Source organism: Candida dubliniensis, chromosome 7 (genome assembly GCF_000026945.1).
Source record: "Candida dubliniensis CD36 chromosome 7, complete sequence".
In the NCBI taxonomy this organism is placed as follows: domain Eukaryota; kingdom Fungi; phylum Ascomycota; class Pichiomycetes; order Serinales; family Debaryomycetaceae; genus Candida; species Candida dubliniensis.
In genome coordinates, this window is record NC_012866.1 from 476223 (window position 1) to 501312 (window position 25090).

Consider the following 25090-nt stretch of genomic DNA (forward strand, 5'->3'; position numbering starts at 1 on the left):
CGAATTAAAGTTATAGAACTGACCGCATGTCTACTATTGTCGATTTATGATTACAGTAGCTCCACAACAACAACAACAACAACAACAGTAACTCACTATCCTTGGAATAGACTCGAGCCACAGTTGATATAACTTTAAATCTTACGCTTTTTTTTTGTCTTTTGTATATAAATATACTATCAAGTAATAAACAGAAGTTGGAGTTCTTTTTTTTTAAAACCACCACTAACAGACAAAATGCTGCTGATTCTTGCTTGGGGGTTCAATTTGTGGTATCAACCACCACCACCTACTGCACAAACTGAAAAAGAAATTGAACATACTATTAATTCTCACAAAATTGTCATTTATTCTAAAACTTATTGTCCATTTTGTGACGAAACCAAACGTTTATTGAATGAACAGTATCCTCAAGAATCGTACGAAGTCATTAATTTGAATATTCTCGATGACGGATTGACTATTCAAAATCAATTGTATGCCACTACTGGCCAATATATGGTGCCCATAATTTTTATAAACGGACAACATGTTGGTGGAAATTCAGAAGTTCAGAAATTGCACACCGATGGGAAATTGCAAGAGTTATTAAATCCTTAAAAATAAAGAGATGTAATTTAATTAAGAGAGAGGTGTATCGTGTGTATTGGTGAATATGTAGGTTTTTTAATTGTTTATGTTGAAATATAGTATACCCTTACTGATCTCGTCTGCTTATGGCTTCGTTCTAAACATTATTGGTGAAATGTACTGTTTTATAACAAAATTGTTGCCAAAAAGTTCCAAAATTATAGAAAACAGCTAAAAACTTGAATGACTTGAGTATCACTAAAAAGATATTGCTCAATGTTAAAGTAGAAAATGCAATACTTACAAGCTCAAGTATACCCAATACAGTACCCCCCTCAACTTTAAAAAGAAAGCCACATTTGGATAATTACCACAACAGGACAAAACAAAAAAAAAAAAAAAAAACAAAATTAGTGAGAAGCCCAATCATTTGTACTCTTTTTTTATCTTATCAACCAAATATTATCATGAGCCTGCTTATTGGATGGTTATCGTCGTGGTTCCAAAGTGAACCAGCCACCCCAGAATTGAAGAAAGAAATAGAATCTAACATTAATTCACACAAGATACTTGTTTATTCCAAATCCTATTGTCCTTATTGCACTTCAACAAAATCTCTATTACAAAGTTTAAACCAAGATTACAAAGTCATTGAATTAGATCAAATTCCGAAAGGTTCAGCAATTCAAAATGGATTACAAGAGTTAACTGGTCAACGTACCGTTCCTAATATTTTTATTAATGGGAAACACATTGGTGGCAATTCCCATATTCAAGCTTTACATTCCCAAGGCAAATTAAAACCACTTTTTGGATAGACTATAGTAGATTAGTTTAGATTACAAAATGTATGAATGCCAAACTTTTGTTAAGATTTACTAGGTGCATTAAGCGGACTGGGAGCATACATTTTATTAATACACATTTACCCAAGTATATCTTTTAACATTTCTGTAACACACAAATGTATTCTCACAAATATCTCATTATCATTAGTTAATTCAGTTAATGATTTTGGTTTGATCAATGATCTTCGTAAATATCTCTCGTTATCAAACATCTTGTTGGAACTCAAATCGCCATCACCAAAACAATTGCTATTGTTATTACTTTCGCTTTGCTTGACTTGATTTGCCTTGTCAACTTTTTTCTGAATCAATTCAATAACCACATTGAAATAAATACCAATAATTTCCCAATGCATCAAAAGTTCTGATTCATTGTCGCTGATTACCATTAGCGAATATTTCCTCTCGCCTCCCCTTGCATTCAAATCTTCGACTTTGAATATTTGATTAATGCAATAACCATTAATTGCATCTCCATAAAACATTGGCTTCGACAAGTCCGACATTGTTTCGACCGATAGTGATTTCATAACCAACTTTGTTAATGCCGAGTACCGTTTTTGAGATGACGGATAGTGAGTCGATATGCTGACTTTTCCGATTATTGCATCAGTAGAAGTTGATGTTGATGTTGATGTAGGTGTTGGTGGTGAAGTTGATTGTAGGGGGTTTGTTGGTTTTTTTGCATTGTCCTCAGCTAGTTTTGTAACTAAATTGGCAGTGGAGTCAGGTAGAATAAATTGACATGACAAACAACTTGTCAGTCGGGAATATGACAGAAGTAGATTCTCCTTCACCGATTGTTCGTCTATGATTTGTGTACAAGCTATAACACTAGGTCCATGCAATTCACAAAAATGTGCCAAACAAACCATATAGTTTGTCATTGGTGATTACTGGAGATTATTAATTATGATTGTGATTAGTAAACTATGTACTTTTTTTTTTTTCAGTTATTTCGGTGTTGTTTTTCTTTATTTACATGGGCAAGTGCTAAAATCTTGGGATCCGGGGCAAAAACCAAAAAAAAAAAAAAAGATCGCGAAGCACGATTCACAACACGTCAACAACAACAGCAATAACTATTAAAAAGAAGCTAAATTTCAAAAATTATAAGTAATGGTCTTCTTATCATGTTTTAATTCGCTGTCGTGTTGGATAATCAAAACATATATTTCCTTAGTGTGTGTGTGTGTGTGTGTGTGTGTGTGTTATAAATAGAACAATTTCATATTCTCCTTGTCTCACACATCCCACCATCAAAGAGAAGAGGCAAGGAGGCAGCAGCCAATGGAAAAAAAAATTTCAACAACTTTTAACAAAATTCATTTTGATTGAAGTTCAACTCCTTTTTTTTTTTTTTTTTTTTTAATATTTCAATTATTTTAAAAAGAAATTATGTCTTCCACTGATAAAAGTATGTTTTAGATTTGCAATAGCTATCATTGAGTATAATTATTCTAACAATTGTCGTTTAGAAACTCCAGCTCCAGATTATTCTATTAAGAACTCCGATGTTGTATCTAAGTATAAAACAGCTGGGGAAATCTCAAACAAAGTAATTGCCCAAGTCAAGGCATTGGCCGTGGATGGAGCAACCACCTACGATCTTTGTATCAAAGGTGACGAATTGATGAATGAGGAGTTATCCAAGATTTACAATTCCAAAAAAACTAAAAACACCCCGAAGGGGATTGCTTTTCCAACTTGTGTAAACCCAAACCATATTCCGGCTCATTTGGCTCCAGTTAATGCTGAAGATGAGGCAAATATTACTTTACACAATGGCGATGTTGTAAATATCATGTTGGGAGTTCAAATTGACGGATTTCCATCAATTGTTGCTGAAACTTTAGTGATTGGTGCCACCAAGGAATCTCCAGTCACCGATAAAAGGGCCGATTTGTTGAATGCTGCCTGGACAGCATCTGAGACCGCCTTGAGGACTTTTAAACCTAGTAACAGAAACTGGGACGTCACAAATGTTGTTTCCAAAGTCGCTAAGGAATTTGAAACCGTCCCATTGGAAAACATGTTGACCCATAATCAAGAAAGATTGGTTTTATATGGACCAAAAGAGATTATTCTCAATCCTTCTAAGCAAAACAAGAATTCAATGGAAACTCACAGATTCGAAGAAAACGAAGTTTACGGATTGGATATTTTGATTTCAACTTCCGCTGATGGTAAAACAAAACCTTCCACTTTTAGAACTTCCATGTACAAATTGACTGGTGAAACTTATGCTTTGAAGATGAAGATGTCTCATAAAATCTTGACTGAATTCAAAGCTAAATGTAACAACCAACCTTTCCCATACAATATCCGTAATTTGGAGGATCCAAAGAAGTCCAGAGGTGGTTTAGCTGAACCAGTTAATCATAAGATTTTATTGCCTTACGATATTGTTGTTGAAAAGGAAGGAGAATATGTTGCTCAATTTTTCACCACTTTTGGAATAACCAAACACGGAATTGTCAAATACACGAGCCCTGAATTTGATGCCGATCTTTACAAATCAAACAAGCTGATTAAAGATGAAGAGATTTTGAAAACCTTAGAAGAACCTTTGAATACCAAACCAATTAAAAAGAAGGCTGGTGCTGCTGCTGCCACTGAACAAAAATAAGCACCTGAGCTCTTTTTTTGTTTTGTTTTATGTAAATACATAGATTATAAATCTTACACACATTACAGTCAATATCAAGACCAAATTACCTCCTTATATATATAAAAATACATATCGCGTCAACTACATCGATTTTAAATTAATTTTTTTTTTTTTTTTTTAAAATTCTAAATTGTTTTTTTTTTTCTTTCTTGTTTTTTTCTTTTCTTATATTTTTTTTTATTCCACAGATATATTTATCTATATACCCGTGGAAAAGAAAACTATTGACGGGCTTCCATTGCTGAACATTCTATATGGGTTCAAAAGTTGGTAATCGGGGTAGTATCAGGCTATCACTGAATGCAGCCAATACGTCCAATGGTGGTGCTGAAATTAATGGTGGTCGGTCTGGTGCTAATCAAAACAAACAATCAACTGGTGATGAATCCAAAAGCAAGAGAAAATCGGCACGCATAGCACAACTAGAAGCTGAGTTGATACCAAAGCTATCGGCTAGTCCAGAGATTAAAGGGGGACCTAAAGCCAGTAAACCTGGATCTGTTTCTGGCAACGGGAATACAGTATTTGTTGAACCAGAACTAGCAGCACCCACACCAAGCTATACCGGATTACCATTGGAAGAGTTTCCTAGTAACAAAATTAAAAAGGAATCTTTATGGCCTGCAAAATACAGGCGAACAAGAAGTAGCGACAGCTCAAGAGAAAGCACTGCTACACCAGGAGATGAAATAGAAAACAATAAAGTTGAAGCATATTATCAAAATAATCTAAAAACAAGCTTAAGTGAGGATCTAGCTCAAGAGAGTGAATTGAGGCAATCGCTTGTAAATGCATCTTCTTCAAAACCAAGAAAAACAACACGATTGAAACTAACTTTACGAACACCCACACAAACATCGAGACAACAACAAAAAAGATCATTGGATGGCATTGCCAATGCGAAGCACCGTCCATTGAAAAAAATAAAAGTCACGTCACCCACGAAATCACCTAGAACCAAATTATTCGATGCCAAAACCAGTAATAGCAGTATTGTAAAACAAGAAAAAGACAAACACCAAGAAGCAGAAGAGGAAGAAATAAAAGAGAATGACGATTTCTGTTTTGCTTGTGGTATGCCTGGGATATTCATTTGCTGTGAAAAATGCCCTAAATCATTTCACTTTACTTGTTGTGACCCACCGATAGAGGAGGTGCCGGAAGACGAATGGTATTGTCGTGAATGCTATACCAAAGCCTACCCGGAATCGATCCCGGATTGGCGTGATATAGGGGTCTTTGGACAATTATTGAACCAATTGGAAACTAGGAATCCCAAAGTATTTAAACTACCTCTTGAATTGCGTGAAAAGACATTTGTCGGGGTCACTACCGAAGACAATGGTGATTATGTCGATGATAGTGTGAAAGATGACATCCCACCAGCAAAATTGAATGGATCACAAATACCAGGTTGTAATCGTGATGTGACTTTAGAAATTGATGATTTGTATAAAGAAAATGGAGAACCTTTTTTGTGTCACAAGTGTGGTGGATCTGGACAAAATCGAAGGACTTTAATTCATTGTGACTATTGCCCCTTGGTATACCATATTGACTGTTTAGACCCACCGTTATTTGGACCTAAAACTATTGGCGATAAATGGAGATGTCCTAACCATATTGAAGATTTGCTTCCAAAAGGACTTCCTAAACTACGTCAATTCAAAGAGACGCAAGTGGTTGAAAACTCCTTGCATAGTAATTTTATGAAAATGGCCAGCATCAGCAATATATTTATTAAGTATGACGATGAAAAATACCTCAACGATAATGAAAAACCAATAACATTTGATAATTACAAGCAGTACAAGAATACTTCATTGGAGAAAAAAGTATTAGAGAATTGGGGTGAAGACATGGAAGCTATACATCCAGAGTATAAAGTACCGGGGTTCTTCCAAGCAGTAGCAACGGATCGTGGAGTCTCTGCACAAAGCACGAAAATAGTAGCACTACCGTCTGCATTATCAAACAAATCCGTAATCTACAGAGTCCCCGAAAAACTGATAGTGATGGATTTTGTTGGCAAAATTGCAAAGGATAAACTATTGAATGAAATTTCACAATACGACATACAACAACGACTTGAAGAAGATCCTGATACACTAGAGGCCGTTAAAAGCTTAAATGAGATCAAAGAACGACAAAAGATTTTAAATTTAGATGCGTTGCTACAAGTTATAGGCGAAGAATCTAAAACAACCAAAAATGAAACTCTCAACGACAACGAAATACAAGAGTTACTCAAGATTAAACAATTGATGAAAGCAAAAGGCCAACAGGCACTATTGGAATTTCTTCAGTCATGACCATGCAAGAAGAAGAAGAAGAAAAAAAAAAAGTCTTACATTTTACTTCCTTCTATAGATATGAATATATTTTTGAAAGAAAAAATCAAAAATCAATATGTACAAGTATAATTAAACTAATGCATTATTATTATTATTATTATTATTATTTTTTAAAATAATTTGGTTCCTCTCGTCTGTATTTATTTGACTGGTCTAAGAGGAAGTTTGGGAAGTTCCTCCTCAGTCAACTTTCTAGCCTTTGTAATTTCCACCAACTCACTGAGTATTTTTGAGGGAGGTTTATCGGAGCAATTGATTTCAAAGTTACTACTTTGATCTGTTCCATGAACTTTTAATTTAAGTGGTAACTTTGATAACTCGGACTCATTTTCAACAGTAATATTGGTCACAGTGAACTGAATATCAGGATTATGGTATCTCAAAGTAGGTAAATTATCTTTCCAGAATAGTTTAATTCCCCATGCTGGCTTGTAAGTAATTGGTCGTTGGCCATAGACGAATAATTCAATTTCCTTAAACCTTTCAGCATCAAATTTGAATGAGTTCTCTGGATTTCCCGTAAGTCTATTTATTTTCTTGATAGCATTCTCAATTTTCTTATTGTACTTATTCTTTGAGGTTATAAACATTCTAGTCAGCATGGTGGGCACTAGTTATTATGTTGGAAGAGAGCGTTTTGTATGAGACATGAGCTGGAAAATTTTTTTTTTTTTTTTGATTGACAAAAAATAAGACTGTTGATATTAGCATGTATCACACGACCCACCAACTTTAAGTAACTTAAGACCAATTTGACCACATCCAGTTTTCATGTTTGCCAATAGACAGAGAATATTATAGATCGTTATTGCTAGGCAGGGATATTTTTAAACCAAACAATACATATAACTATTATTACTGTGAATTAAAAATTGAAAATTGACAGTGTGGTGAAAGAGAAGTTACTAGATACACACTTTTTTCTAGTTATACCGCCCCCATTTTTTTTTCCTTTCGCTTGTTGTCATTATTACATCATTCACCATCAATGTTTGTTATTCTCTCCCTATTTATCGACCTAATTTATTGGTTAAATAAACAATTTAGATATATTTCTGATCTAATCATTGGTAATGTTTTTGATCCAAGGTTTGATATTGTTTTAATTACTGGTGGTGCAACCGGTTTAGGACGAGAACTTGTGCTGCAAATTATTTCGAAAGCTGCACAGGTTGTCGTATTGGACATATTAGACCCTTTAGAAGAAGATTTGAACACAGCTGGATTGAAATATTACAAATGTGATGTTAGCGACCCCCACGATGTTTTAAAAATACAAAAACTAGTGAGAAAAGAAATTGGGGTAGTAACTGTACTAATAAATAACGCTGGAATTGCAACGGGGAAACCAGTATTGGATTTGTCCTTTGAAGAGATTGAAAAAACAATACAAATTAACTTACTATCAAGTTTTTACACTATAAAAGCTTTTCTTCCCGATATGATGCTCAGAGGCCGTGGCTATATAGTAACCATAGCTTCGGTGTTGGGGTACATGTCTCCCGCACGACTTAGCGCATACGGTGCATCTAAATCAGGGCTAATTGCATTACATGAATCTTTAACTTATGAGTTGGGCTCACCGTCTTTGAACCCGCAGGGAATCAAAACTCTATTAGTATGTCCTGGCCAGTTGAAGACAGGAATGTTCCAAGGTGTGGCCACACCTTCAACCATCTTTGCACCCGAATTAGATCCTGGGTTCGTCGCATCAAGTGTTGTTAATGCCATTGAACTGGGAAGAAGAGGAGAAATTAAATTACCGTTATATGGTAATATAATACCAATGTTTCGAGCTTTGCCGTGGCCAGTTGTTGAAGTCACAAGAAAAATATCTGGTATTGATCAAAGCATGATTGATTTCAAGTCAAAAATATCGAAAGTCGCCAGTAGTGTTTCATCTTTAAGAAATATATCATTGCTGGGGTCAAAAAATGTGTCAACCGAGGCTACTCCGACATTTGTTGCTGCCGAGTCATTGCCAGACGGAAACAAGGCGGCATTGTCTCAGACATAGGTTTCCTAATGCGTAATTATGCTCCACACGTTTCTCGGAAGAAATATCCGGTCGGTGTGCGTTAGTGTGTCAAAAGTTCAATTTGCTGGTACAATGGCTCGGGGAGTTTCGCAACAAATATTATTTAATCTAATAGTTTTACTTATTGTACGAGTTTAGTGGAAATTTTTTTTTTTTTTTTTTTTCTTTCTTTAAACCATCTCCAATGCTTAGGCATCATCTTCGGATTCCATTAAATTCAAAATTTTCCATTTTAATTCCGTGTTTTAACCTGTAGTGTCGATTTCTTCTATTTTATTTATTTAGTTGGTTATTATTTCTATTTTCTATTTTGTTTTATTTTTTATGTTTACCAAGAACTACCAAATTCTAGCTTTATAAATGGAAAAGCAACCTCGATCAGGGTCAATTCAAGAATGTCTACTCCGCGGAAATAACTGTGTTTTCAACACTTATATGGTTAATGCAGACTCCGAAGTTAATTGCAAGGGAGTATTTATATTTGTCCACGGTTGGTCCGAACATATTTTAATGTACCTAGACTTAGCGTATTTTATAGCCTCCCTTGGATATGACTTTTTTGCTTTTGACTTGAGAGAAAGTGGCAAAACTAGAGGAGCATATACAGATATTGATTGTCCTATAAGAGATCTTGATTTTATAATAGAGAAGAATATAACCAAACATAAATCTTGCAATCTTATAGGCCATTCGATGGGTGGAACTATCATTCTTGATTATTTGCGAAAAGGCAAATATAAAGATATAATATCTTCAGCGATATTGAGTGGACCGTGTATTAAGCTCCATGAATCCATACAACCTGGTCCACTAAAAAGGGTGTTTCTTAGCATAACCTTGTACTGGTTTCCCCGTATTCGTTATTGGGAATCAAAATCGATTTCTGCATATGTACCGGTGACAACAGATGAAAGGAAACAGTTGGAAATGTTCAATGATAAGCTATGTTGCCCTAATTCTCCATTAAAAATGATTTCAGACATGTATTACAGAGGTAAAAAACTAGCGGAAACAGTTTCAGATATCTCAAGTAAGACTAGAATACTAATACTTCAATCAGAAAATGACTTAATCGTGGATCCATTTGCTGTAAAGACCTTTTTCAATGATTTATCATCTACGACTAAGAAAATTGTTTGCATAGAAAACTCCGGTCATGCCTTGTTTCTCGAGAAGGAATCGACATTGAAACTCGTGTATAAAGAAATAGATCGTTTTTTAAAAACACAATAAAGGCAACAATAAGAAAAATGCACATTTATAAAAGTTTACTCTAAGATCTGTAGTCACCATTTATAGTAACGTACTCGTGAGACAAATCACATGTCCAAAAGTCAGCATTTTGACCTCCATTCGTTCCTAAATTGACCTCAACAATCAAATCTTCATTTTGCAAAATTTCCGATGCTCTTTCTTCATCGACTTGTTCTGGCTCCCCATTAACCAACAAATTCAAATGATCACTTCCATCAACAGGAACAAACTTGACACTAGTTTTTTCTGGAATCACCGAATTGGCAGAAGTAACATTTGCGTAGCCAATGGCACATAATATACGTCCCCAGTTTGCGTCTTTACCATACATGGCAGTTTTAAAAAGCGAGGAGTTTGCAATACTAGATGCAATGGATTTAGCGTCTTTATACGACAATGCATCTTTGACTCTGATAGTGATAAACTTGGTGGCACCTTCACCATCTCTGACAACCAATTGAGCCAACTGTTGAGCAAAACCAACAATTTCAGTTTGCAAACGAGAATATCTTTCTGCACAAGAAGATGTGTTGTCAATAACTTCACCACCAGCAGCACCATTAGCCATTGCCACTATTGTATCATTAGTAGACATGTCACCATCTACGCTTATACTGTTGAATGATCTATCCACAGCATACTTTAATATCTGCTGCAAAGCTGATGGAGTTACCGGTGCATCAGTAACAAAGAATCCCAACAATGTGGCCATATTTGGACAGATCATACCGGCACCTTTACACAAACCAGCTAATGTATAAGTGTCATCACCAATAGAAAAACGCTTAGTAACTAATTTTGGAAAAGTATCGGTTGTACAAATTGCAGTTGCACAGTCAATCCAATGTTGATGGGTGTTGCCTAAATGCTGGGATGCCAATTTCGGAATGCCACCCAAGATTTTATCAATTGGTAAATTGTTTCCAATAACACCCGTGGACATGACCAAACTAGAATTTGTAGGATTATCCAAAACAGAATCAGTCACAAGAACCATGTCTTCGGCATCTCTCATACCTTGAGTACCAGTAACTGCATTGGCATTCCCACTATTGATAACAAATGAGTTGATACCCAAACCCAGTTTTTCTTTTAATATTTTCTTTGAAACTTGCACGGGAGCGGCCTTAAATTTATTGACTGTAAATACTCCAGCAGCAGATGCATTCTTCCCAAACGTGTTTTGTAAAATAGCCAAGTCTAAAGATTTACCATCCTTTTTAACCCCACAATGAATACCACCCACAGCATAACCCTTTGGATAGACACCAGCTTTTGGGACAAATCGGCTGGCTTTATCTGACAAATGACGAATTGCAAATTTTGTTACCTTGTGCATTTGCAAATGAATGTTGGCGATGTGTAATAAAGAGTTTTTTCTTATCAGGAGAATTTATTGTTACATTTGAAAGAAAAAAATGCCAAACTATTTTTTCAAAAATTTTTTTTTTTTTTTTTTTCGTTGAGTCAGACCAGTTTAAGCGCGATTTACCTAGTTTAGCAATGCATTTAGGGGGAGTTTACCCACTTTCTGGGTCGGAGTTGACAGTTGAATTAGATTTAATATAACCCATGGGGGTAAACTTATCCTTCATGTCATATATTTCTTTAACTCATCTTGGTTGGCCACTGGTAGTAACTATCTACAAAAACTAAACGACCAGCTATTGAATGAATCTGCTTCTACTCGAGGTTCAGCTGAAGAATTGACAAAAAAGAAAAAAAAAAAAAAAGCAGAAAAAATAAAACCAAACTCATGGACACTACATAATCCCCAATCATTGAACCTATTATCTGGCAACAAATGATGTTATCATGCAAATACTTAGACTACTGGGGAGACATTTTTATAATATAACACTACAATGCTTGAAAAGGCGAATAACTACGCTACCTGCAACAGATCGATCTGTTAGTGATATCACCTCATCGATATTTGAAGTTACGAAAGAAATCAATCATGGGCCAAGAAGTGCAACAAAATCCATGAAATTTGTATCTCGTTTCTATCAAAGCGTTAAAGTCATGAATATTGAACTAATTTCCCGAATATTGACTGATATAGCGAATGATACATTAAATAGAGACAGTAATGAAATTCACAATTATGAGTTTTACTTTAATTGTTTAAAGATTGGATTGAATTGTTTTTCTGAATCAAAATCAACCGATGCATTGTATCTACTACGAAATAATATTGAAGACTATAGACAAGTGACACTGAAAATCAAGGTGCTTGGAATAGAACCATATTCAGAAATGAAAAATATCCAAAACATGTTTTTAAAAACAATATTGCACCTTTACTCAATGTCAAAACAGTCTGGCAAATCAAGACTTTTTACTAACCCGATTATGGAGTACTTTTTACATATTTTGAAGAGCTTTAGCATTGACGTCCAAGAGTTTGCTGATGAGTTAACTGAGGAGAGTTTGCGACAGGCATTGACTGAAATCTGCTTCGCAAAACAGATTAGTGTACCGGTTGCAAAGAAAGCGGTAGAAAGAGAAACAGATTATCAGGTGTCCATTGATCAATACTTGGATGAGTATGGAGGGATAGACTATGACAACATTTGTAAGTATATATCGGATTATAAATTCACGTGGGGTGGTCAATATATCGAAGAAAAATTATTCAATTATTATGATAGGCTCTCAACTGAAGAAAAATCTCAATTCATGGCGGAATACTTGAATTTCAACCAATCGAAAGAACTAATAATGGAGAAATATACCAATAGAATTGTACATATTTCACTGGAAGCATCTAGACAATTTGAAAAATCTTTCAAGTTTGGCATGAGCGAACAAAATTTGATTCAAGAATGGATAGCAGATACAACCGAACAGATGGAAAATATTTTGGCATCAAAAACTCCATCGTCGAATGAAGAAGCTATCATTCATCAATTTAAGCCGTTTTTGGAAAAAGTAACAATTCAGTCGATTATTAACTATATTATTTTTTCAATTTTAGGCTCACCTGATGGGAAATTAACAACGATTATAGAAAAAATGAAGTATTCGTTTCCTAGTGTATTATCACAACATGCATCTTCCAACTTGAAAGGTGAAATATTCCAATTTATACACGATGATGCATATATCAAATTGACTCATCAATTGGTTAAATTGATTATGGAGAATTGCAAAATTGCAATGACAAATAAACAGATAGAACAGCTTCAGAATTCTTTAAAGTTAGAAAACAAAGATATTGCTCAACAATTCTTAATTTCCACTGGTGATGGTAAATACCCTGCCTTTTGTAAGGAGACGAAACGAATAACTAGCAAGAACAAAACGTATATTACGGTGGAAGTGCATCCATATATAGAATCAAAACTACAGTCTTTGAAGTTGGGGACTCATTTACATTATTTGCCAATGTTACATCCACCAAAACCTTGGGTGAGTCCTGAAAGTGGCGGTTATCTTACAATAAAAACAAATTTTGTATCAACAAATGATTCTATTCAAGTAGAATTATTGAATAGAGCAGGTGTTAGAGGTCAGTTGGATAATGCTTATTCTTGTCTTGACCAAATGGGTAATACTGCTTGGGCAATAAATCCGTTTATGTTGGATATTTTCAATAAATTAATGGAAGAAGAACCCAATGGGTTTTTAAGTATTCCTCCGCTTGTTCCAGATGCAACCTTACCACAAAAAACCAAAACAGAATTGAAAAGCCTTCGAATAACTTTTGAAATAATGAATAAACTTGCCAATGCTTTTGGTAAAAATGGAGATTTGTTATACCATTGTTATAGTTTGGATTTCAGAGGTAGAGTATACCCATTTTCTCCCTTGACTCATTATGGAGGCGATTTAGCAAGGTCCTTATTTATGTTCTGGCATAGTGAGCCACTAGGACCAAATGGATTTTATTGGATAAAATACCAATTAGCCTCGTTATTTGGACAAAATAATTGTTTAGAGTTTTATGAGGAAAATCATGATAATATTGTTGACTCTGCTCGAAATCCAATGGGAGGAAGAAAATGGTGGATGAAAGCTGACAAGCCATTTTCAGCTTTGGCTGTTTGTTTTGAAATCATCAAAATATTGGACCATTGTAGGTCCGGTGGTAGGATTGAAGATTATAAATGTCGTTTTCCAATTCATCAAGATGGTTCTTGTAATGGGTTACAGCATTATGCAGGGTTAGCTGCTGATGAAACCGGTGGGGCTGCAGTTAACTTGATTAGACTGGAAACAAAACAAGATGTATATACCAAAGTTTTAGAGATTGTGAAAAAGAAAATTGAACAAGATGTGGTAGAACAAAATCTTGAAATAGATAAATTGGAAACTGCTGAGTTTTTTTTGCCAATTTTAAATCGGAAATTAGTGAAGCGTCCAGTGATGACAACCGTGTATGGGGTCACACTAGCTGGTGCTAGTTCACAAATATTGCAAACTATTAAAGAGATTGTTGAAGATCATCGTACCAATCCTTCAAAGACCACTTTTAGCAACGAGACATTGCATAAATTAAAATCTGTTCAATTATCACAAACATCGTACCTTGCACGAAAGATTTTGGATTCTATTGATGAATTATTTGTCCATGCCAAACAAATTGAAAAGTGGTTGTTACAAAACACAAAACGAATTCTTACTTCATATAATATAAAAACCATAGACCATTTGTTAGCGAATAATCTGAGCTTGTTTGAATCTATTTTCACCACCCCGGTGAGTTTTTTCCCAATGAGCTGGATATCACCTTGTGGGTTCCCTGTGATCCAAGCATATAGAAAGATTCCAACGATTAGATTTCATGGTGCCATAGGAAAGACAACTTGGAATAATTCCAGCAAACTATCACCAATGGATAGACGCAAACATGAATTGGGTATTGCCCCGAATTTTATACATTCCTTAGATGCAGCCCATTTGTTTATGACGTGCGATAGTGCAAATAAAGCTGGTCTCACTTTTAGCGCAATTCATGATTCTTATTGGACACATCCTAATAATGTTGAAAACTTGTCGAGAATATTAAGAGAGCAATTTGTTGAGTTATATTCAATGGACTATTTGCAATATGTAAGACAAGATTTTATGAATCAAGTTAAAGGTTCTTATCAATTAGTTTATTTTAAAAAGAAGGATTATCCTGGACTAGCTAAGAAAATTATTGATATACGGAAACGTTATCGAGAAAAGAAAAAACCTCATAAACTTGCTTTTGAATTAAGGGAGATGACAGAGCAAGGAGAAGAACATATCATGAGAAAATTATATCAAGAGTACCAACCAAGAATATTTCATATTGTTTCAGACAAGTGTTACGAGTACAAAAATGATATTGTTGTTCAACCAGAACCAAAATGTACTGGAATGATGGAAATGTTCGTACCTGTTCTGATTATCAATGTGCCACCAAAGGGGAATTTAGACATATCAAAAGTACTAGATAGTCCATACTTTTTTTCATAACGTTGTTAGTAGTTACTTGATTTCATTGCAAAAAAAAAAAAAAAGGAGAAATTCAAATACGTTTATTATTATTTATTTGTTATTTATCATATTCTCTAGTTTATTGAACACTTTATCTCTATGAATTGCCATGGGATCATCAACATCAGACTTGAAAAACTGATTCCGTTTGAACCCATTAGATTCGTCTATTTCTGCTTCATCTTCATAATAATTATCCTCAGCATTGAGATTTTCCAATTCTTCATAATCAAAATATTCATCATCTCCTTTGAATCCTACTCCGTCATGAGGTACATAACCTTCATCTTCTTCTAGTGAATCTTGTTCACTAAAAGCTCCTGCATCTTCGTCACTAGGATAATCGTTTTGATAAAATGATTCGGCATTGGAATCTTCGTCGTCGGTCAATACATTGGGTTTGGTTTCATCTTCCTCGTCATTCATCAATAAGTTGGTTTCATTTTCATCTTCAAAAAATCGAATATACCCTATTTGTGTCAGAGGATGGTTTGCTGAAGTCATTGGTTCACTATCTGTCAAATGATAAACATCATAAACATATTGGGCTTCTTCTTCTTCTTCTTCTTCGGCATCCTCTGCATTGACCAACTGTGCGGGACGTGAAGATTCTTCACTGGTGTTTCTCCGTCCTCTTTTTCTCCGTTTACTGTAGTCATTTTTCTCAAGTGATAAAAATGAATCAAGCATATCAGAAAGTTCATTGGGGATTTCAATGTCTTCCTCTGTTTGGTGTTTGGGAATGACAAAATTTCTTTTGGCCGGCTCCGATAAACTATTGTCATCAAGACTAGTTTGTGATTCAGACAATATCGTTTGAATAATCGATTCATCCTGAGCATTGACCTTGTTGGATTCATCTGTTCGGGCTAGTTTAAAAACATAATTGTGGTTTTCTGGTGGTCTTGTGGTGACTGGTGTTGTTGTGGGAGATAATCGAGGTGATGTCACAGGTGAAGAAGGTTTAGACCGCTTTACTGATCTTCTATCCTCGAGAATCAATGCTTGTAATGGGTCTTGGTGTCTTTTTCTCTTTATACGTAAGATTTTCGGTGGTTGATTAAACATGTTTTGGGTGTATGTGTTTGAAATGGTAGAGGATAAGCAATAAATACTGGGGCAAACAAAAGAAAAGAGATGTTGAAAAACAAAGAGAGCTATTTATCAGTGGGCGGCCGGGCGGGCTAACTATCAGAGCTACTGGCAGCAGCAACACAATCAAAGCGGAAAGGAAAAAAAAAAAAAAAAAAAAAAGAATACAATGGCCTATTAATCTAATTATTTATGCTAGTGTGAATATTAAATACCACAGCAGGAAATTGAGTTATTTCTGCTGAAACATTAGCTTCAATGCCAAAACTCATCAATATCCCTCGTATTACACCACAAGGGAACCATAAGTATACTTTTGCCTTGGCCAAGGTCTCTTGCATACCTTTAGAGCTATTGAGCGGAGAAATCAATTTGTAGTTGTTATCAACCAAAACAAACGTTCCTCGGTGGTTAGTTCTTAAATTATCCATTTGTTTGTTATACAAGCATTTCCAAACGTCTCGACAGACAAATTTCATAATGTCCAAAATATCCACCACCTTGTTGCCAGAGCTTTTATATAGTAACACTTCAGCTATTTTCAATCCCAAACTGTATCCATATGCCTCCACTCTGATTGTGACTTCGTCATTGTCTAATAACGGTGAATCCAAAACGTTAACGGTTCCAGGAAAATCGTTTTTAATTGTGGAAAGTTGTTGATCTATTCTGGTTTGTTCAGACTCTTCTGCAAATGTCGAGACAGTTGGGTCTAAAAGTTTATGCGAAACTCGGATAGATGTAGGCACCAACTCTTGAAGCAAAAATTGTAGACTTGTACTGCTAACATATGTTTGTTTGTCTAATATATCCTCTGTCATTGTCCACAAATTCACAGTTGATAGATGTTGGGACTAGATGTGGAGAGTGACTTGTCCAAGTGTCGTTTTGGTGCAATTTTTTTCCTCTCGTCTCTGATTTTTCACACACACACACACACACCAGAAGTCAAATATGATCGATACAATGGAGATTTAGATAGGGCGATAGAGGATAAGAAAAGATCTTGAATGTAAATATCACAACCTTACTTAATGAACAACAAAATGACAAACATCAAAGAAGCCACTAGTAAAACACCAGAAGTAAGTGGCAAAACGACCCAACAGAAAGAAAAATCTACCAGAGCCCGTCAAATATTGTATGGAAAGGCATCCCTTTGCTGGTCCATTTCCTCTTAATTAAAAGTAGATTTGTATACCATATACAGAAGCCCTTATTTACCTATCGTCAACTTGAAGTCTTCATCTATCCGTCGTGATACTATCAGGAAACTAGAGTGGGTTTGAAACAAGATACACGACAAATAGATATGTGTGATTTGAATGGTCGTGTAAATTGTACCAGACTTTCAGTGTGTGTGTGAACCAGAACAAGCAGAAGAAGAAAAATAAACTTTTGTGTGACTCTCTGTCGAAGTTTATAAACGGACACATGTGCGTGTAAGTTAGATAAAATTGAGTTGAGCAAAAGAACACGCCTGTGAAAGATTAATTAGTCGTGTCATAATGGAGAAAAAAACTGGGTCAAAAGCAATTCCCACCCACAATTATTTTTTTTTTTTTTTGGGTGGTGGTTGATTGGTTTAGTTGGGAAGTATAAATCTTGTTAATTTTTGTTTCTAATTTTCATTTAATTTTCTTTATTTTTTTTTTTAACACCCACATTCACATCCACCTGTAGTTAATCTTGACACACACACTATAATTAACTATTGGTATTGAAAGGGTTGTGATAATTGGTGTTTCTTCTCTTTTGTGTAGTAGTTTTTAGATGACATATCAAAGTCAATATTAAGTTACTGTTAAACTGTACTGGTAGCACTTCAAGGTAATAGTTATGAATCTAAACAACAGAGAAACACCCAACTACCACTATAACTGGAGTTGCTTCAAAACCATAAAACATTTTACTATTTAGTATAACAGAAAACAAACCAAAGTTTCCTCTCAATTTAAGAGCATAACAAGAGTTTAGATATAAGAAACACCGATAAAGGATTATCTGTTATGATGACAGCTGCACTGCATTGAAGTTCCAAAATGAAAACACGTATTGTCTTTGTTTATCCTGTATTCGCGAAAGGAAATCATTGTGATTATTGTTGTTGTTGTCGTTCTTGTTGAGAAAGTTGTTGTTGTTGTTGTTAGCACAATACAATTGACACAAAATATCCTTAACAATAATAATATTCATATTCTATTAACCTTTCTCAAGCTAACTAAAATAATTTCTTAATTTCTTCAAAAAATTCTTTTTTGTTTTTGTTTCTAATTCTTATTATTGTTGAGTTTGAATTGTAAACCCGAACAATATATAAAAGAGAATACAAGTCATTCTTATAATTCAGTATCGTTTTTTTTTTTTTTTTTCATTACCACCATTAACATTGGCCATTTTCCGTTGTCTAATATCATTTATTCTTTCGTTTGTTCCCACTTACTTCTATATTCTATCTATTAGTAATTTCACCACCGTCACATTTATATTTTCAAAACAAAGTCATTTTTTTTTGGGGTTTGGTTTACCCGTGGTTCATTCATCAATTTCTCATTTTTATATTCACAACTTTTTCAAAAGAAAGAAGAGAAAAAAAAAAAAACTTACTAAAAAAAACGAAACAAAACAAAACAAACCCAGAAAAAAAAAAAAACGAGATTAAACCATACAACCCATTTATCAATACAATTCATCACAACTAATCACATCTCAACAACAATAATACTATCATAATCATTATCGTTAACTTTATAAACAAGGTCTACACATATATTGTGCACATTAGATTTCTGTTTTTTATTTTTTTTTTTCGGTAAAGAAGCCTTTACCACCTGAGAAACACTTTTTTTTTTGTTTTTATTATTTTGAGTTTGCCACTGTCAAGAAACAAGAATACTATACCAAGTAAATAACTAGTGAGATTCAAAAAGAACCCCGTTCCAGCTTATCAAGCATTATAGCTATTCATTAATATATTTCAAGTTAGGAATATTCCTATATCAACCACCACGTTAAGAGATTTGATTATTGAGTATTGTTTTCATTTTATTTATCCTTCCTCCTTTTTCCTTTGCATTGAAAAGCTACAATATTTAACAATCACTGATACTTATAATTCATTATACATTTTTTTCTTTTCATTTTAAAGAAAAGATCATCTTTCTAGCATCGACATAGATATTTCATATTATCATACATTTTTTTTTTGCATGGCTCAATTTCATAGTAGTGTGCAATCAAACGGACCACCTTCAACGCTTTCGGGATCTCGTATATCAGCACAACAACATCATATCCAACAACAACAACAACAACAACAACAGCAACTACCCAGCATGATTAATACATCTTTTAACGGCAATCAACAAGTTGATTCCAATATGACTACCGGTTTATTAAAAATTAGTAATTTACCGCCCGACTTAACTAGGAGAGAAGCATCATTAATATTTGCCTTGGTGATTGAAGAAATGTTGAGCATTGAAATAAAGGATTATCTGATATATGCCGTGTTTAAGAATATCAATACTTGCATTACCACCGGAAAACTACTTGACGGTAAGTACATATTTGGTACTGATTATCCTCCGATTAAAGTTGAATACGAGAATAGCACTTTGTTGGGATCGCCAACAAATATTTCTAGCACACAATCTGCATTTAATTCATTAAGGTTGTCGGGACCACCAAATACCAACATATCCCCACCTAACCTTCCTCATTCACAATTACAACACCAATCTTCAAGCAATTCAATTGACAATGGAAACTCAAGTCTGACTGGTTCTTTTGATGTGCTTTCTAAACGGCAATCTATTGGAAACCAAAGATCTAGATTTGTCTTTAGTGATCCATTTGCACAAGATCAACAGCAGCATCAACATCAACATCAACATCAGCAGCAGCAACAGCAGCATCAACAACAACAACAGCATCATCAACAACAACAAGATCCGCATGCAAAGCAAGAATTTGTTGGCATCCAACCAGCTGGGTCTGGTCCCCCGTCTGTTGGTCCTGTTCCTATTGGGCTTTCAGATATGAGTGGGAAGTCAATTTTATTGATGGAATCTCAAAATGATGCCAGGGAGTATGAAAATCTTGTTCGTGATTCATGGGGTCCAAACCCAGGTAATCCTGCTGTTTCTACAGTATCAGCAACTTCTCTGACATCAGGTGTGGATTGGAATGGTAATAGTGGTGCAAGTAATGGATCAAACATAATACATCAACAACAACAACAACAACAACCACAACAACAACCTGATCGTCGAAGAACTTCATCATCAGCATTTTTTAGTGTTGCCCCTGCATTGCATACTATGACTTCAAATCAAAATCTACCAAACACACATTTGGGCCCAACAGCTGCTGGATTAAGAGCGATTTTACAACAACCGGAACATCAATCCCAACTGCACCAATCTCAGCATGATTCTCAACTGCAACTACAATCTCAACTACAGGGGAAACCCCAACCTCAACCTCAAGTTCAATCACAAGTCCATATTCAACAATCACAAACATCACAACAACAACAACAACAACAGAACTCACAATCACAATCTCAACCTGCACCACATACTTTAAATACTAGTTCAAATACGAATAATTTGAATGAGTTTCATGCTCCACTTAATAATACTACTTCAACTTCCACTTCCACTTCAACTCCAACTCAACAAGCCACCACGAGTCCACTTGATAAAGGGTCTACTTCATCAAAAGATGTACCTGATTTATCATTGTTAGCAAGAGTACCACCTCCAGCAAATCCTGCTGATCAGAATCCACCATGTAACACATTATATGTTGGTAATTTACCACCCGATGCTACTGAATCAGAACTTCGTAGTTTATTTTCTCCACAAAAGGGATTTAGACGACTTTCATTTAGAACTAAGAATCAACCTTCTTCTAGTAATGGGAGTGGTGGCGGTAGTGGTAGTGGTAGTGGTGGAGGAGGAGGAGGAGGTGGAGGTGGCCATAGTCATGGGCCAATGTGTTTTGTTGAATTTGAAGATGTTGCTCATGCAACAAGAGCGTTAGCAGAGTTGTATGGTAGAGCATTACCAAGACCTAATGGAGGTAATGGTAAAGGTGGTATTCGTTTATCATTTTCCAAAAATCCTTTAGGAGTTAGAGGTCCAGGTAATCCAAGAAGAACATCTACTAACCCTGCACCTAATGGGTTGTCACAATCCCAACAGCAACAACAGCAACAACAACAAGGAGGTAGTGGTGGGAATTATGGATACTCGAGTTATCATCAAAAATGATAGTAGTTTCTGATTTGTTGTTTTGTCCTATTTTTCACATTGAATTTTCATTTCTACTTGGCTGTGTTTTTTTTTTTGTTTTTTTATTATTATTATTATTATTACTGTTTATCATATGATTATCATTAGTTATTGATTGCTATGGACTGGACTGGACGTTTGATTTTGATTTTGATTTTGATTTTTAATTTAATTTAATTTCATTTTTAATAATTGCCTGTTGTTCTATTTTTTATTATTATTATTATTATTATTATTATTATTATTGTTAAACCTGTATTACTGCTGTCATTTTATTTTATTTTATACTATACTATACTATATTATACTATATTATATTATATTACATATTATACTATATTGCTATTCCCATGAGTGTTGTTTTATTCGTTAATTTAATTTAATTTCTTTTATTTGATTATATTTTTTGTAAGTTTCTATGTTTATTCAATTAGTAAATCCCTAATTTTGGGATTATGATATTGAAATTCTATTCAAATATTTATGAGATTAGATTAGATTGGATTAGATTAAATTAAATTAAATTCTATTAATCATTTTTTTTATTTATAATTGTATTAGTTTCCCATGAATTGTGTGTGTCTTCTTCTTTTATTTTTTAAAACAGAATATATAGTTGTTATTTCAATTGTTGTATTATTAGTAAATATATATATATATATATGGTCTTATTTGAAATTATATTATTATCAAAGGTTGGTTGGTTTCTTTTCTGAGTTCGTTCGGTTGGTTGTAAAAAAAAAAAAAAAAAAATAGATCTATAAACATATATACATATATGGATAAGTCTTTAAACAAGAGAACATTTGATATAAGGAAGTTGAATTACCATAGAGTAAATAACATTAATTGATTAATCTTTTATATCAATAATGAAACCTCAAAGAAAAGAATATAATATGAAGAATAACCATAATCATAATCATAATCATAACAATAGTCATTATCATTATCAATCAAAATCAAACTCCAACAATATCAATGCTGATTCCAATGCTAATTCCAATTCTAATTCCAATGCTAATTCTAATTCTAATTCAACAACAACAACAACAACAATTATGAATAATAGAAAATCCATAAAAAAATATCGATCAATAGCTACACAAACATTACCTAATAATTTATCATCATTACAATCAAATAATAATAACAAAAATGATGATGATTCTCAATATATTGATAATACTAATGAATATTCAAATTATTATTATTATTATCATTATTACTATTATCCATTATTAAATGACTTATTTATACAATTTGAATATGGAAATCCTGATCTTGAATATCTTGATCAATATATTAAAAACAAAATGAAATAAAACAAAATAGAATAAAATAAAATAGAATAAATAAATAAATAAATAAACCGATAAATAATTTCTAAGAAGTGAACAACAACATAATTGATAAGTGATAAGTAATAAATTCATGATTTTTTGGAAGTTTTAGTTAAGTTATTTTGATTTATAGATATTGATATATACTATATCTAATAATTTCTATTATTATTTTAACAATTTTATTAATTCTTTAGGATCAGCATAAACATGAGTTAACCAATTAGTATTCAACAAATCATTAGGAGTTAATCGTTTTTCTGGTTGTGGATTCAATAATCCTAATATTGATTCACGAGAATCATAATGTAAACTTTTAAATAAATTTAATGCTGGATTGTTATTATTGCTATTGCTATTATTATTGCTATTATTATTACTATTATTATTATTATTATTACTGCTACTACTAAACGATGAAGATGATGAAGGATTTTTTTTATTTAATTCAATCAATATTTCTTTTAATTTTGATGATGAATTTGGATAATGTTTATAATAATTGACATAAGGTAAATTTTTTGAATCCAAATAATTTGCAGTTATCCAAGGACTTTTCATTAAGAAAATTACAAAATAAATTATTCCTAATGACCAATAATCCAAATATTTACATTTATCAAAGTATGATGAATTACTATTTTTATTATTGTTATTATTATTATTATTATTGTTTTCTAAATACCCATCATAATCAAATCGATTTGATTTTATTTCATGTTCAATGATAAACAATTCTGGAGCTTTAAAACTATTAGTACCACAATATAATTCATGAGGATTTAATTTAAAATATTCATGACAAAAATGATTTTTAATATTTAAACTATAACCAAAATCAGATATTTTTAATATTCCATCAGAATCAATTAAAAAATTTTCAGGTTTTAAATCACGATGAACAATTCCTTTATTATGAAGATAATTGACTCCTTTAAGAATTTGTTTAAAAATTGAATCTTTTAAACTCACCGATAATTCAATTTTAAATCGTCGTAATCGTGATAAATAATCTAATAAATCACCTTTAGGATAATATGGAAGAATTAATGCAAGTTCTTTAGTATCAGATATTGTGGCCACATCAATTATGGGAATAATATTTTTGTGATTGCATATTTTCATAATATTGAATTCTCGTAACACTTGCTTAATATAATCATGCAATGGTTGATCAATTTTTTGTTTGACTCGTTTCAATACAACAACTTTTGAATGTGATGCATCACTCCCTTTAAATATAATACCATTGGCACCTTCATATATTGGTTTTGATGAAGTTTTATTATACTCAACTCCAACCGCAGGTAGTTTTGTTTGGGAAAATTGTTCTAATGTGAGTTCTTGTATCACTGGTGAGCCTGATGTTGGTACTGTTGTCTGTTCTTGTTGAAACCCATTAATGTTGGTTATGTTTTGAGGAGGAAAAGAAGAACCCATTGTGGTAGTGGTAATATGTTGATGGGGAGAAGTAGTATTTTTTTGTTTTTTTTGTTTTGTTTTTCTTTTCTTATAAATAATTAGTGGTTGATCTTTCTGGGTCTATGTGATGGGATTATATTCAAGTTTGATGATATAATATTCTTTTTCAATACATCCAGATGTAAAGCTTTGTTTTATTGAAATAATGGAAGAGGAGAAAAGATTTCATTCAAATAAAGGGGCGGAATTTTTCTCGGAAAATATTAAATTCTTTTTCAAAGGAAAAAAAAATGAATGATGATGATGATATATCGAATAAATTATATTATTAATTAATCAATCGATTAATTTAATTTAATTTAATTTAATTTAATTTAATTTAACTTTTGGTGTTCTTTAAATTAAATTGATGAAACGTTGCTTGTTTGCTTGCTTGCTTGCTGTTCTCTTCGCTATTTCTTACTCTTCTAATAATTCTTGAAACTAAAAAGTTATTTCCACTCACACTCAATTGCAAAGTGTGTGTATTCAATTAGGAATAATATACGAATAAAGGATATTCTTTCAAGATAATTGTTACTAGCAATAAAAAGAATAAGAACCATCAGATGACCCTTTATTTTTTTTTTTTTTAAACATCATATAATCAACTTATTAAGAGAGATATTCAAAGGTTTTTATATCTCTCTCTAAAATATAAAAACCTCCCCATATTAACCAAATTTT

The 25090-nt window shown here is 33.3% G+C and overlaps 15 protein-coding genes across 15 annotated transcripts; 9 read left to right on the forward strand and 6 right to left on the reverse strand. All coding sequences in view use genetic code 12, as the record gives it.

Moving 5' to 3' along the window:
• Window positions 1–237: 237 nt before the first annotated feature.
• Window positions 238–600, forward strand: CD36_71890 (glutaredoxin, putative; the record flags this gene model as incomplete). Its single annotated transcript, XM_002421362.1, has 1 exon — window positions 238–600. The coding sequence occupies one exon, from the start codon at window positions 238–240 to the stop codon at window positions 598–600; it is 363 nt and encodes a 120-aa protein (XP_002421407.1).
• Window positions 601–1037: 437 nt separating this feature from the next.
• On the forward strand, window positions 1038–1388 carry CD36_71900 (glutaredoxin, putative; the record flags this gene model as incomplete). The annotated part of the gene is made up of 1 exon (XM_002421363.1): window positions 1038–1388. One exon carries the CDS (start codon window positions 1038–1040, stop codon window positions 1386–1388), a length of 351 nt encoding a protein of 116 aa, XP_002421408.1.
• Window positions 1389–1495: 107 nt separating this feature from the next.
• CD36_71910 (nitrogen-regulated amino acid permease pathway effector, putative) lies at window positions 1496–2305 on the reverse strand (the record flags this gene model as incomplete). Its single annotated transcript, XM_002421364.1, has 1 exon — window positions 1496–2305. One exon carries the CDS (start codon window positions 2303–2305, stop codon window positions 1496–1498), a length of 810 nt encoding a protein of 269 aa, XP_002421409.1.
• Window positions 2306–2816: 511 nt separating this feature from the next.
• Window positions 2817–4047, forward strand: CD36_71920 (methionine aminopeptidase, putative; the record flags this gene model as incomplete). The annotated part of the gene is made up of 2 exons (XM_002421365.1): window positions 2817–2835; window positions 2897–4047. The coding sequence occupies 2 exons, from the start codon at window positions 2817–2819 to the stop codon at window positions 4045–4047; spliced, it is 1170 nt and encodes a 389-aa protein (XP_002421410.1).
• Window positions 4048–4343: 296 nt separating this feature from the next.
• Window positions 4344–6401, forward strand: CD36_71930 (histone deacetylase complex subunit, putative; the record flags this gene model as incomplete). The annotated part of the gene is made up of 1 exon (XM_002421366.1): window positions 4344–6401. The coding sequence occupies one exon, from the start codon at window positions 4344–4346 to the stop codon at window positions 6399–6401; it is 2058 nt and encodes a 685-aa protein (XP_002421411.1).
• A 182-nt stretch (window positions 6402–6583) lies between these two features.
• Window positions 6584–7045, reverse strand: CD36_71940 (large-subunit ribosomal protein, mitochondrial precursor, putative; the record flags this gene model as incomplete). The annotated part of the gene is made up of 1 exon (XM_002421367.1): window positions 6584–7045. The coding sequence occupies one exon, from the start codon at window positions 7043–7045 to the stop codon at window positions 6584–6586; it is 462 nt and encodes a 153-aa protein (XP_002421412.1).
• A 386-nt stretch (window positions 7046–7431) lies between these two features.
• Window positions 7432–8460, forward strand: CD36_71950 (retinal short-chain dehydrogenase/reductase 1, putative; the record flags this gene model as incomplete). The annotated part of the gene is made up of 1 exon (XM_002421368.1): window positions 7432–8460. The coding sequence occupies one exon, from the start codon at window positions 7432–7434 to the stop codon at window positions 8458–8460; it is 1029 nt and encodes a 342-aa protein (XP_002421413.1).
• A 381-nt stretch (window positions 8461–8841) lies between these two features.
• CD36_71960 (lipid granule protein, putative) lies at window positions 8842–9714 on the forward strand (the record flags this gene model as incomplete). Its single annotated transcript, XM_002421369.1, has 1 exon — window positions 8842–9714. One exon carries the CDS (start codon window positions 8842–8844, stop codon window positions 9712–9714), a length of 873 nt encoding a protein of 290 aa, XP_002421414.1.
• A 40-nt stretch (window positions 9715–9754) lies between these two features.
• Window positions 9755–11074, reverse strand: CD36_71970 (amino-acid acetyltransferase (n-acetylglutamate synthase) (ags), putative; the record flags this gene model as incomplete). The annotated part of the gene is made up of 1 exon (XM_002421370.1): window positions 9755–11074. The coding sequence occupies one exon, from the start codon at window positions 11072–11074 to the stop codon at window positions 9755–9757; it is 1320 nt and encodes a 439-aa protein (XP_002421415.1).
• A 476-nt stretch (window positions 11075–11550) lies between these two features.
• Window positions 11551–15186, forward strand: CD36_71980 (DNA-directed RNA polymerase, mitochondrial precursor, putative; the record flags this gene model as incomplete). Its single annotated transcript, XM_002421371.1, has 1 exon — window positions 11551–15186. One exon carries the CDS (start codon window positions 11551–11553, stop codon window positions 15184–15186), a length of 3636 nt encoding a protein of 1211 aa, XP_002421416.1.
• A 72-nt stretch (window positions 15187–15258) lies between these two features.
• Window positions 15259–16275, reverse strand: CD36_71990 (uncharacterized protein IWR1 (Interacts With RNA polymerase II) homologue, putative; the record flags this gene model as incomplete). Its single annotated transcript, XM_002421372.1, has 1 exon — window positions 15259–16275. The coding sequence occupies one exon, from the start codon at window positions 16273–16275 to the stop codon at window positions 15259–15261; it is 1017 nt and encodes a 338-aa protein (XP_002421417.1).
• Window positions 16276–16481: 206 nt separating this feature from the next.
• CD36_72000 (transport protein particle (TRAPP) (ER to Golgi trafficking) subunit, putative) lies at window positions 16482–17120 on the reverse strand (the record flags this gene model as incomplete). The annotated part of the gene is made up of 1 exon (XM_002421373.1): window positions 16482–17120. One exon carries the CDS (start codon window positions 17118–17120, stop codon window positions 16482–16484), a length of 639 nt encoding a protein of 212 aa, XP_002421418.1.
• Window positions 17121–19508: 2388 nt separating this feature from the next.
• Window positions 19509–21578, forward strand: CD36_72010 (RNA binding protein, putative; the record flags this gene model as incomplete). Its single annotated transcript, XM_002421374.1, has 1 exon — window positions 19509–21578. One exon carries the CDS (start codon window positions 19509–19511, stop codon window positions 21576–21578), a length of 2070 nt encoding a protein of 689 aa, XP_002421419.1.
• An 893-nt stretch (window positions 21579–22471) lies between these two features.
• Window positions 22472–22924, forward strand: CD36_72020 (conserved hypothetical protein; the record flags this gene model as incomplete). The annotated part of the gene is made up of 1 exon (XM_002421375.1): window positions 22472–22924. One exon carries the CDS (start codon window positions 22472–22474, stop codon window positions 22922–22924), a length of 453 nt encoding a protein of 150 aa, XP_002421420.1.
• Window positions 22925–23110: 186 nt separating this feature from the next.
• On the reverse strand, window positions 23111–24382 carry CD36_72030 (serine/threonine protein kinase, putative; the record flags this gene model as incomplete). The annotated part of the gene is made up of 1 exon (XM_002421376.1): window positions 23111–24382. The coding sequence occupies one exon, from the start codon at window positions 24380–24382 to the stop codon at window positions 23111–23113; it is 1272 nt and encodes a 423-aa protein (XP_002421421.1).
• Between the last annotated feature and the right edge of the window lie 708 nt (window positions 24383–25090).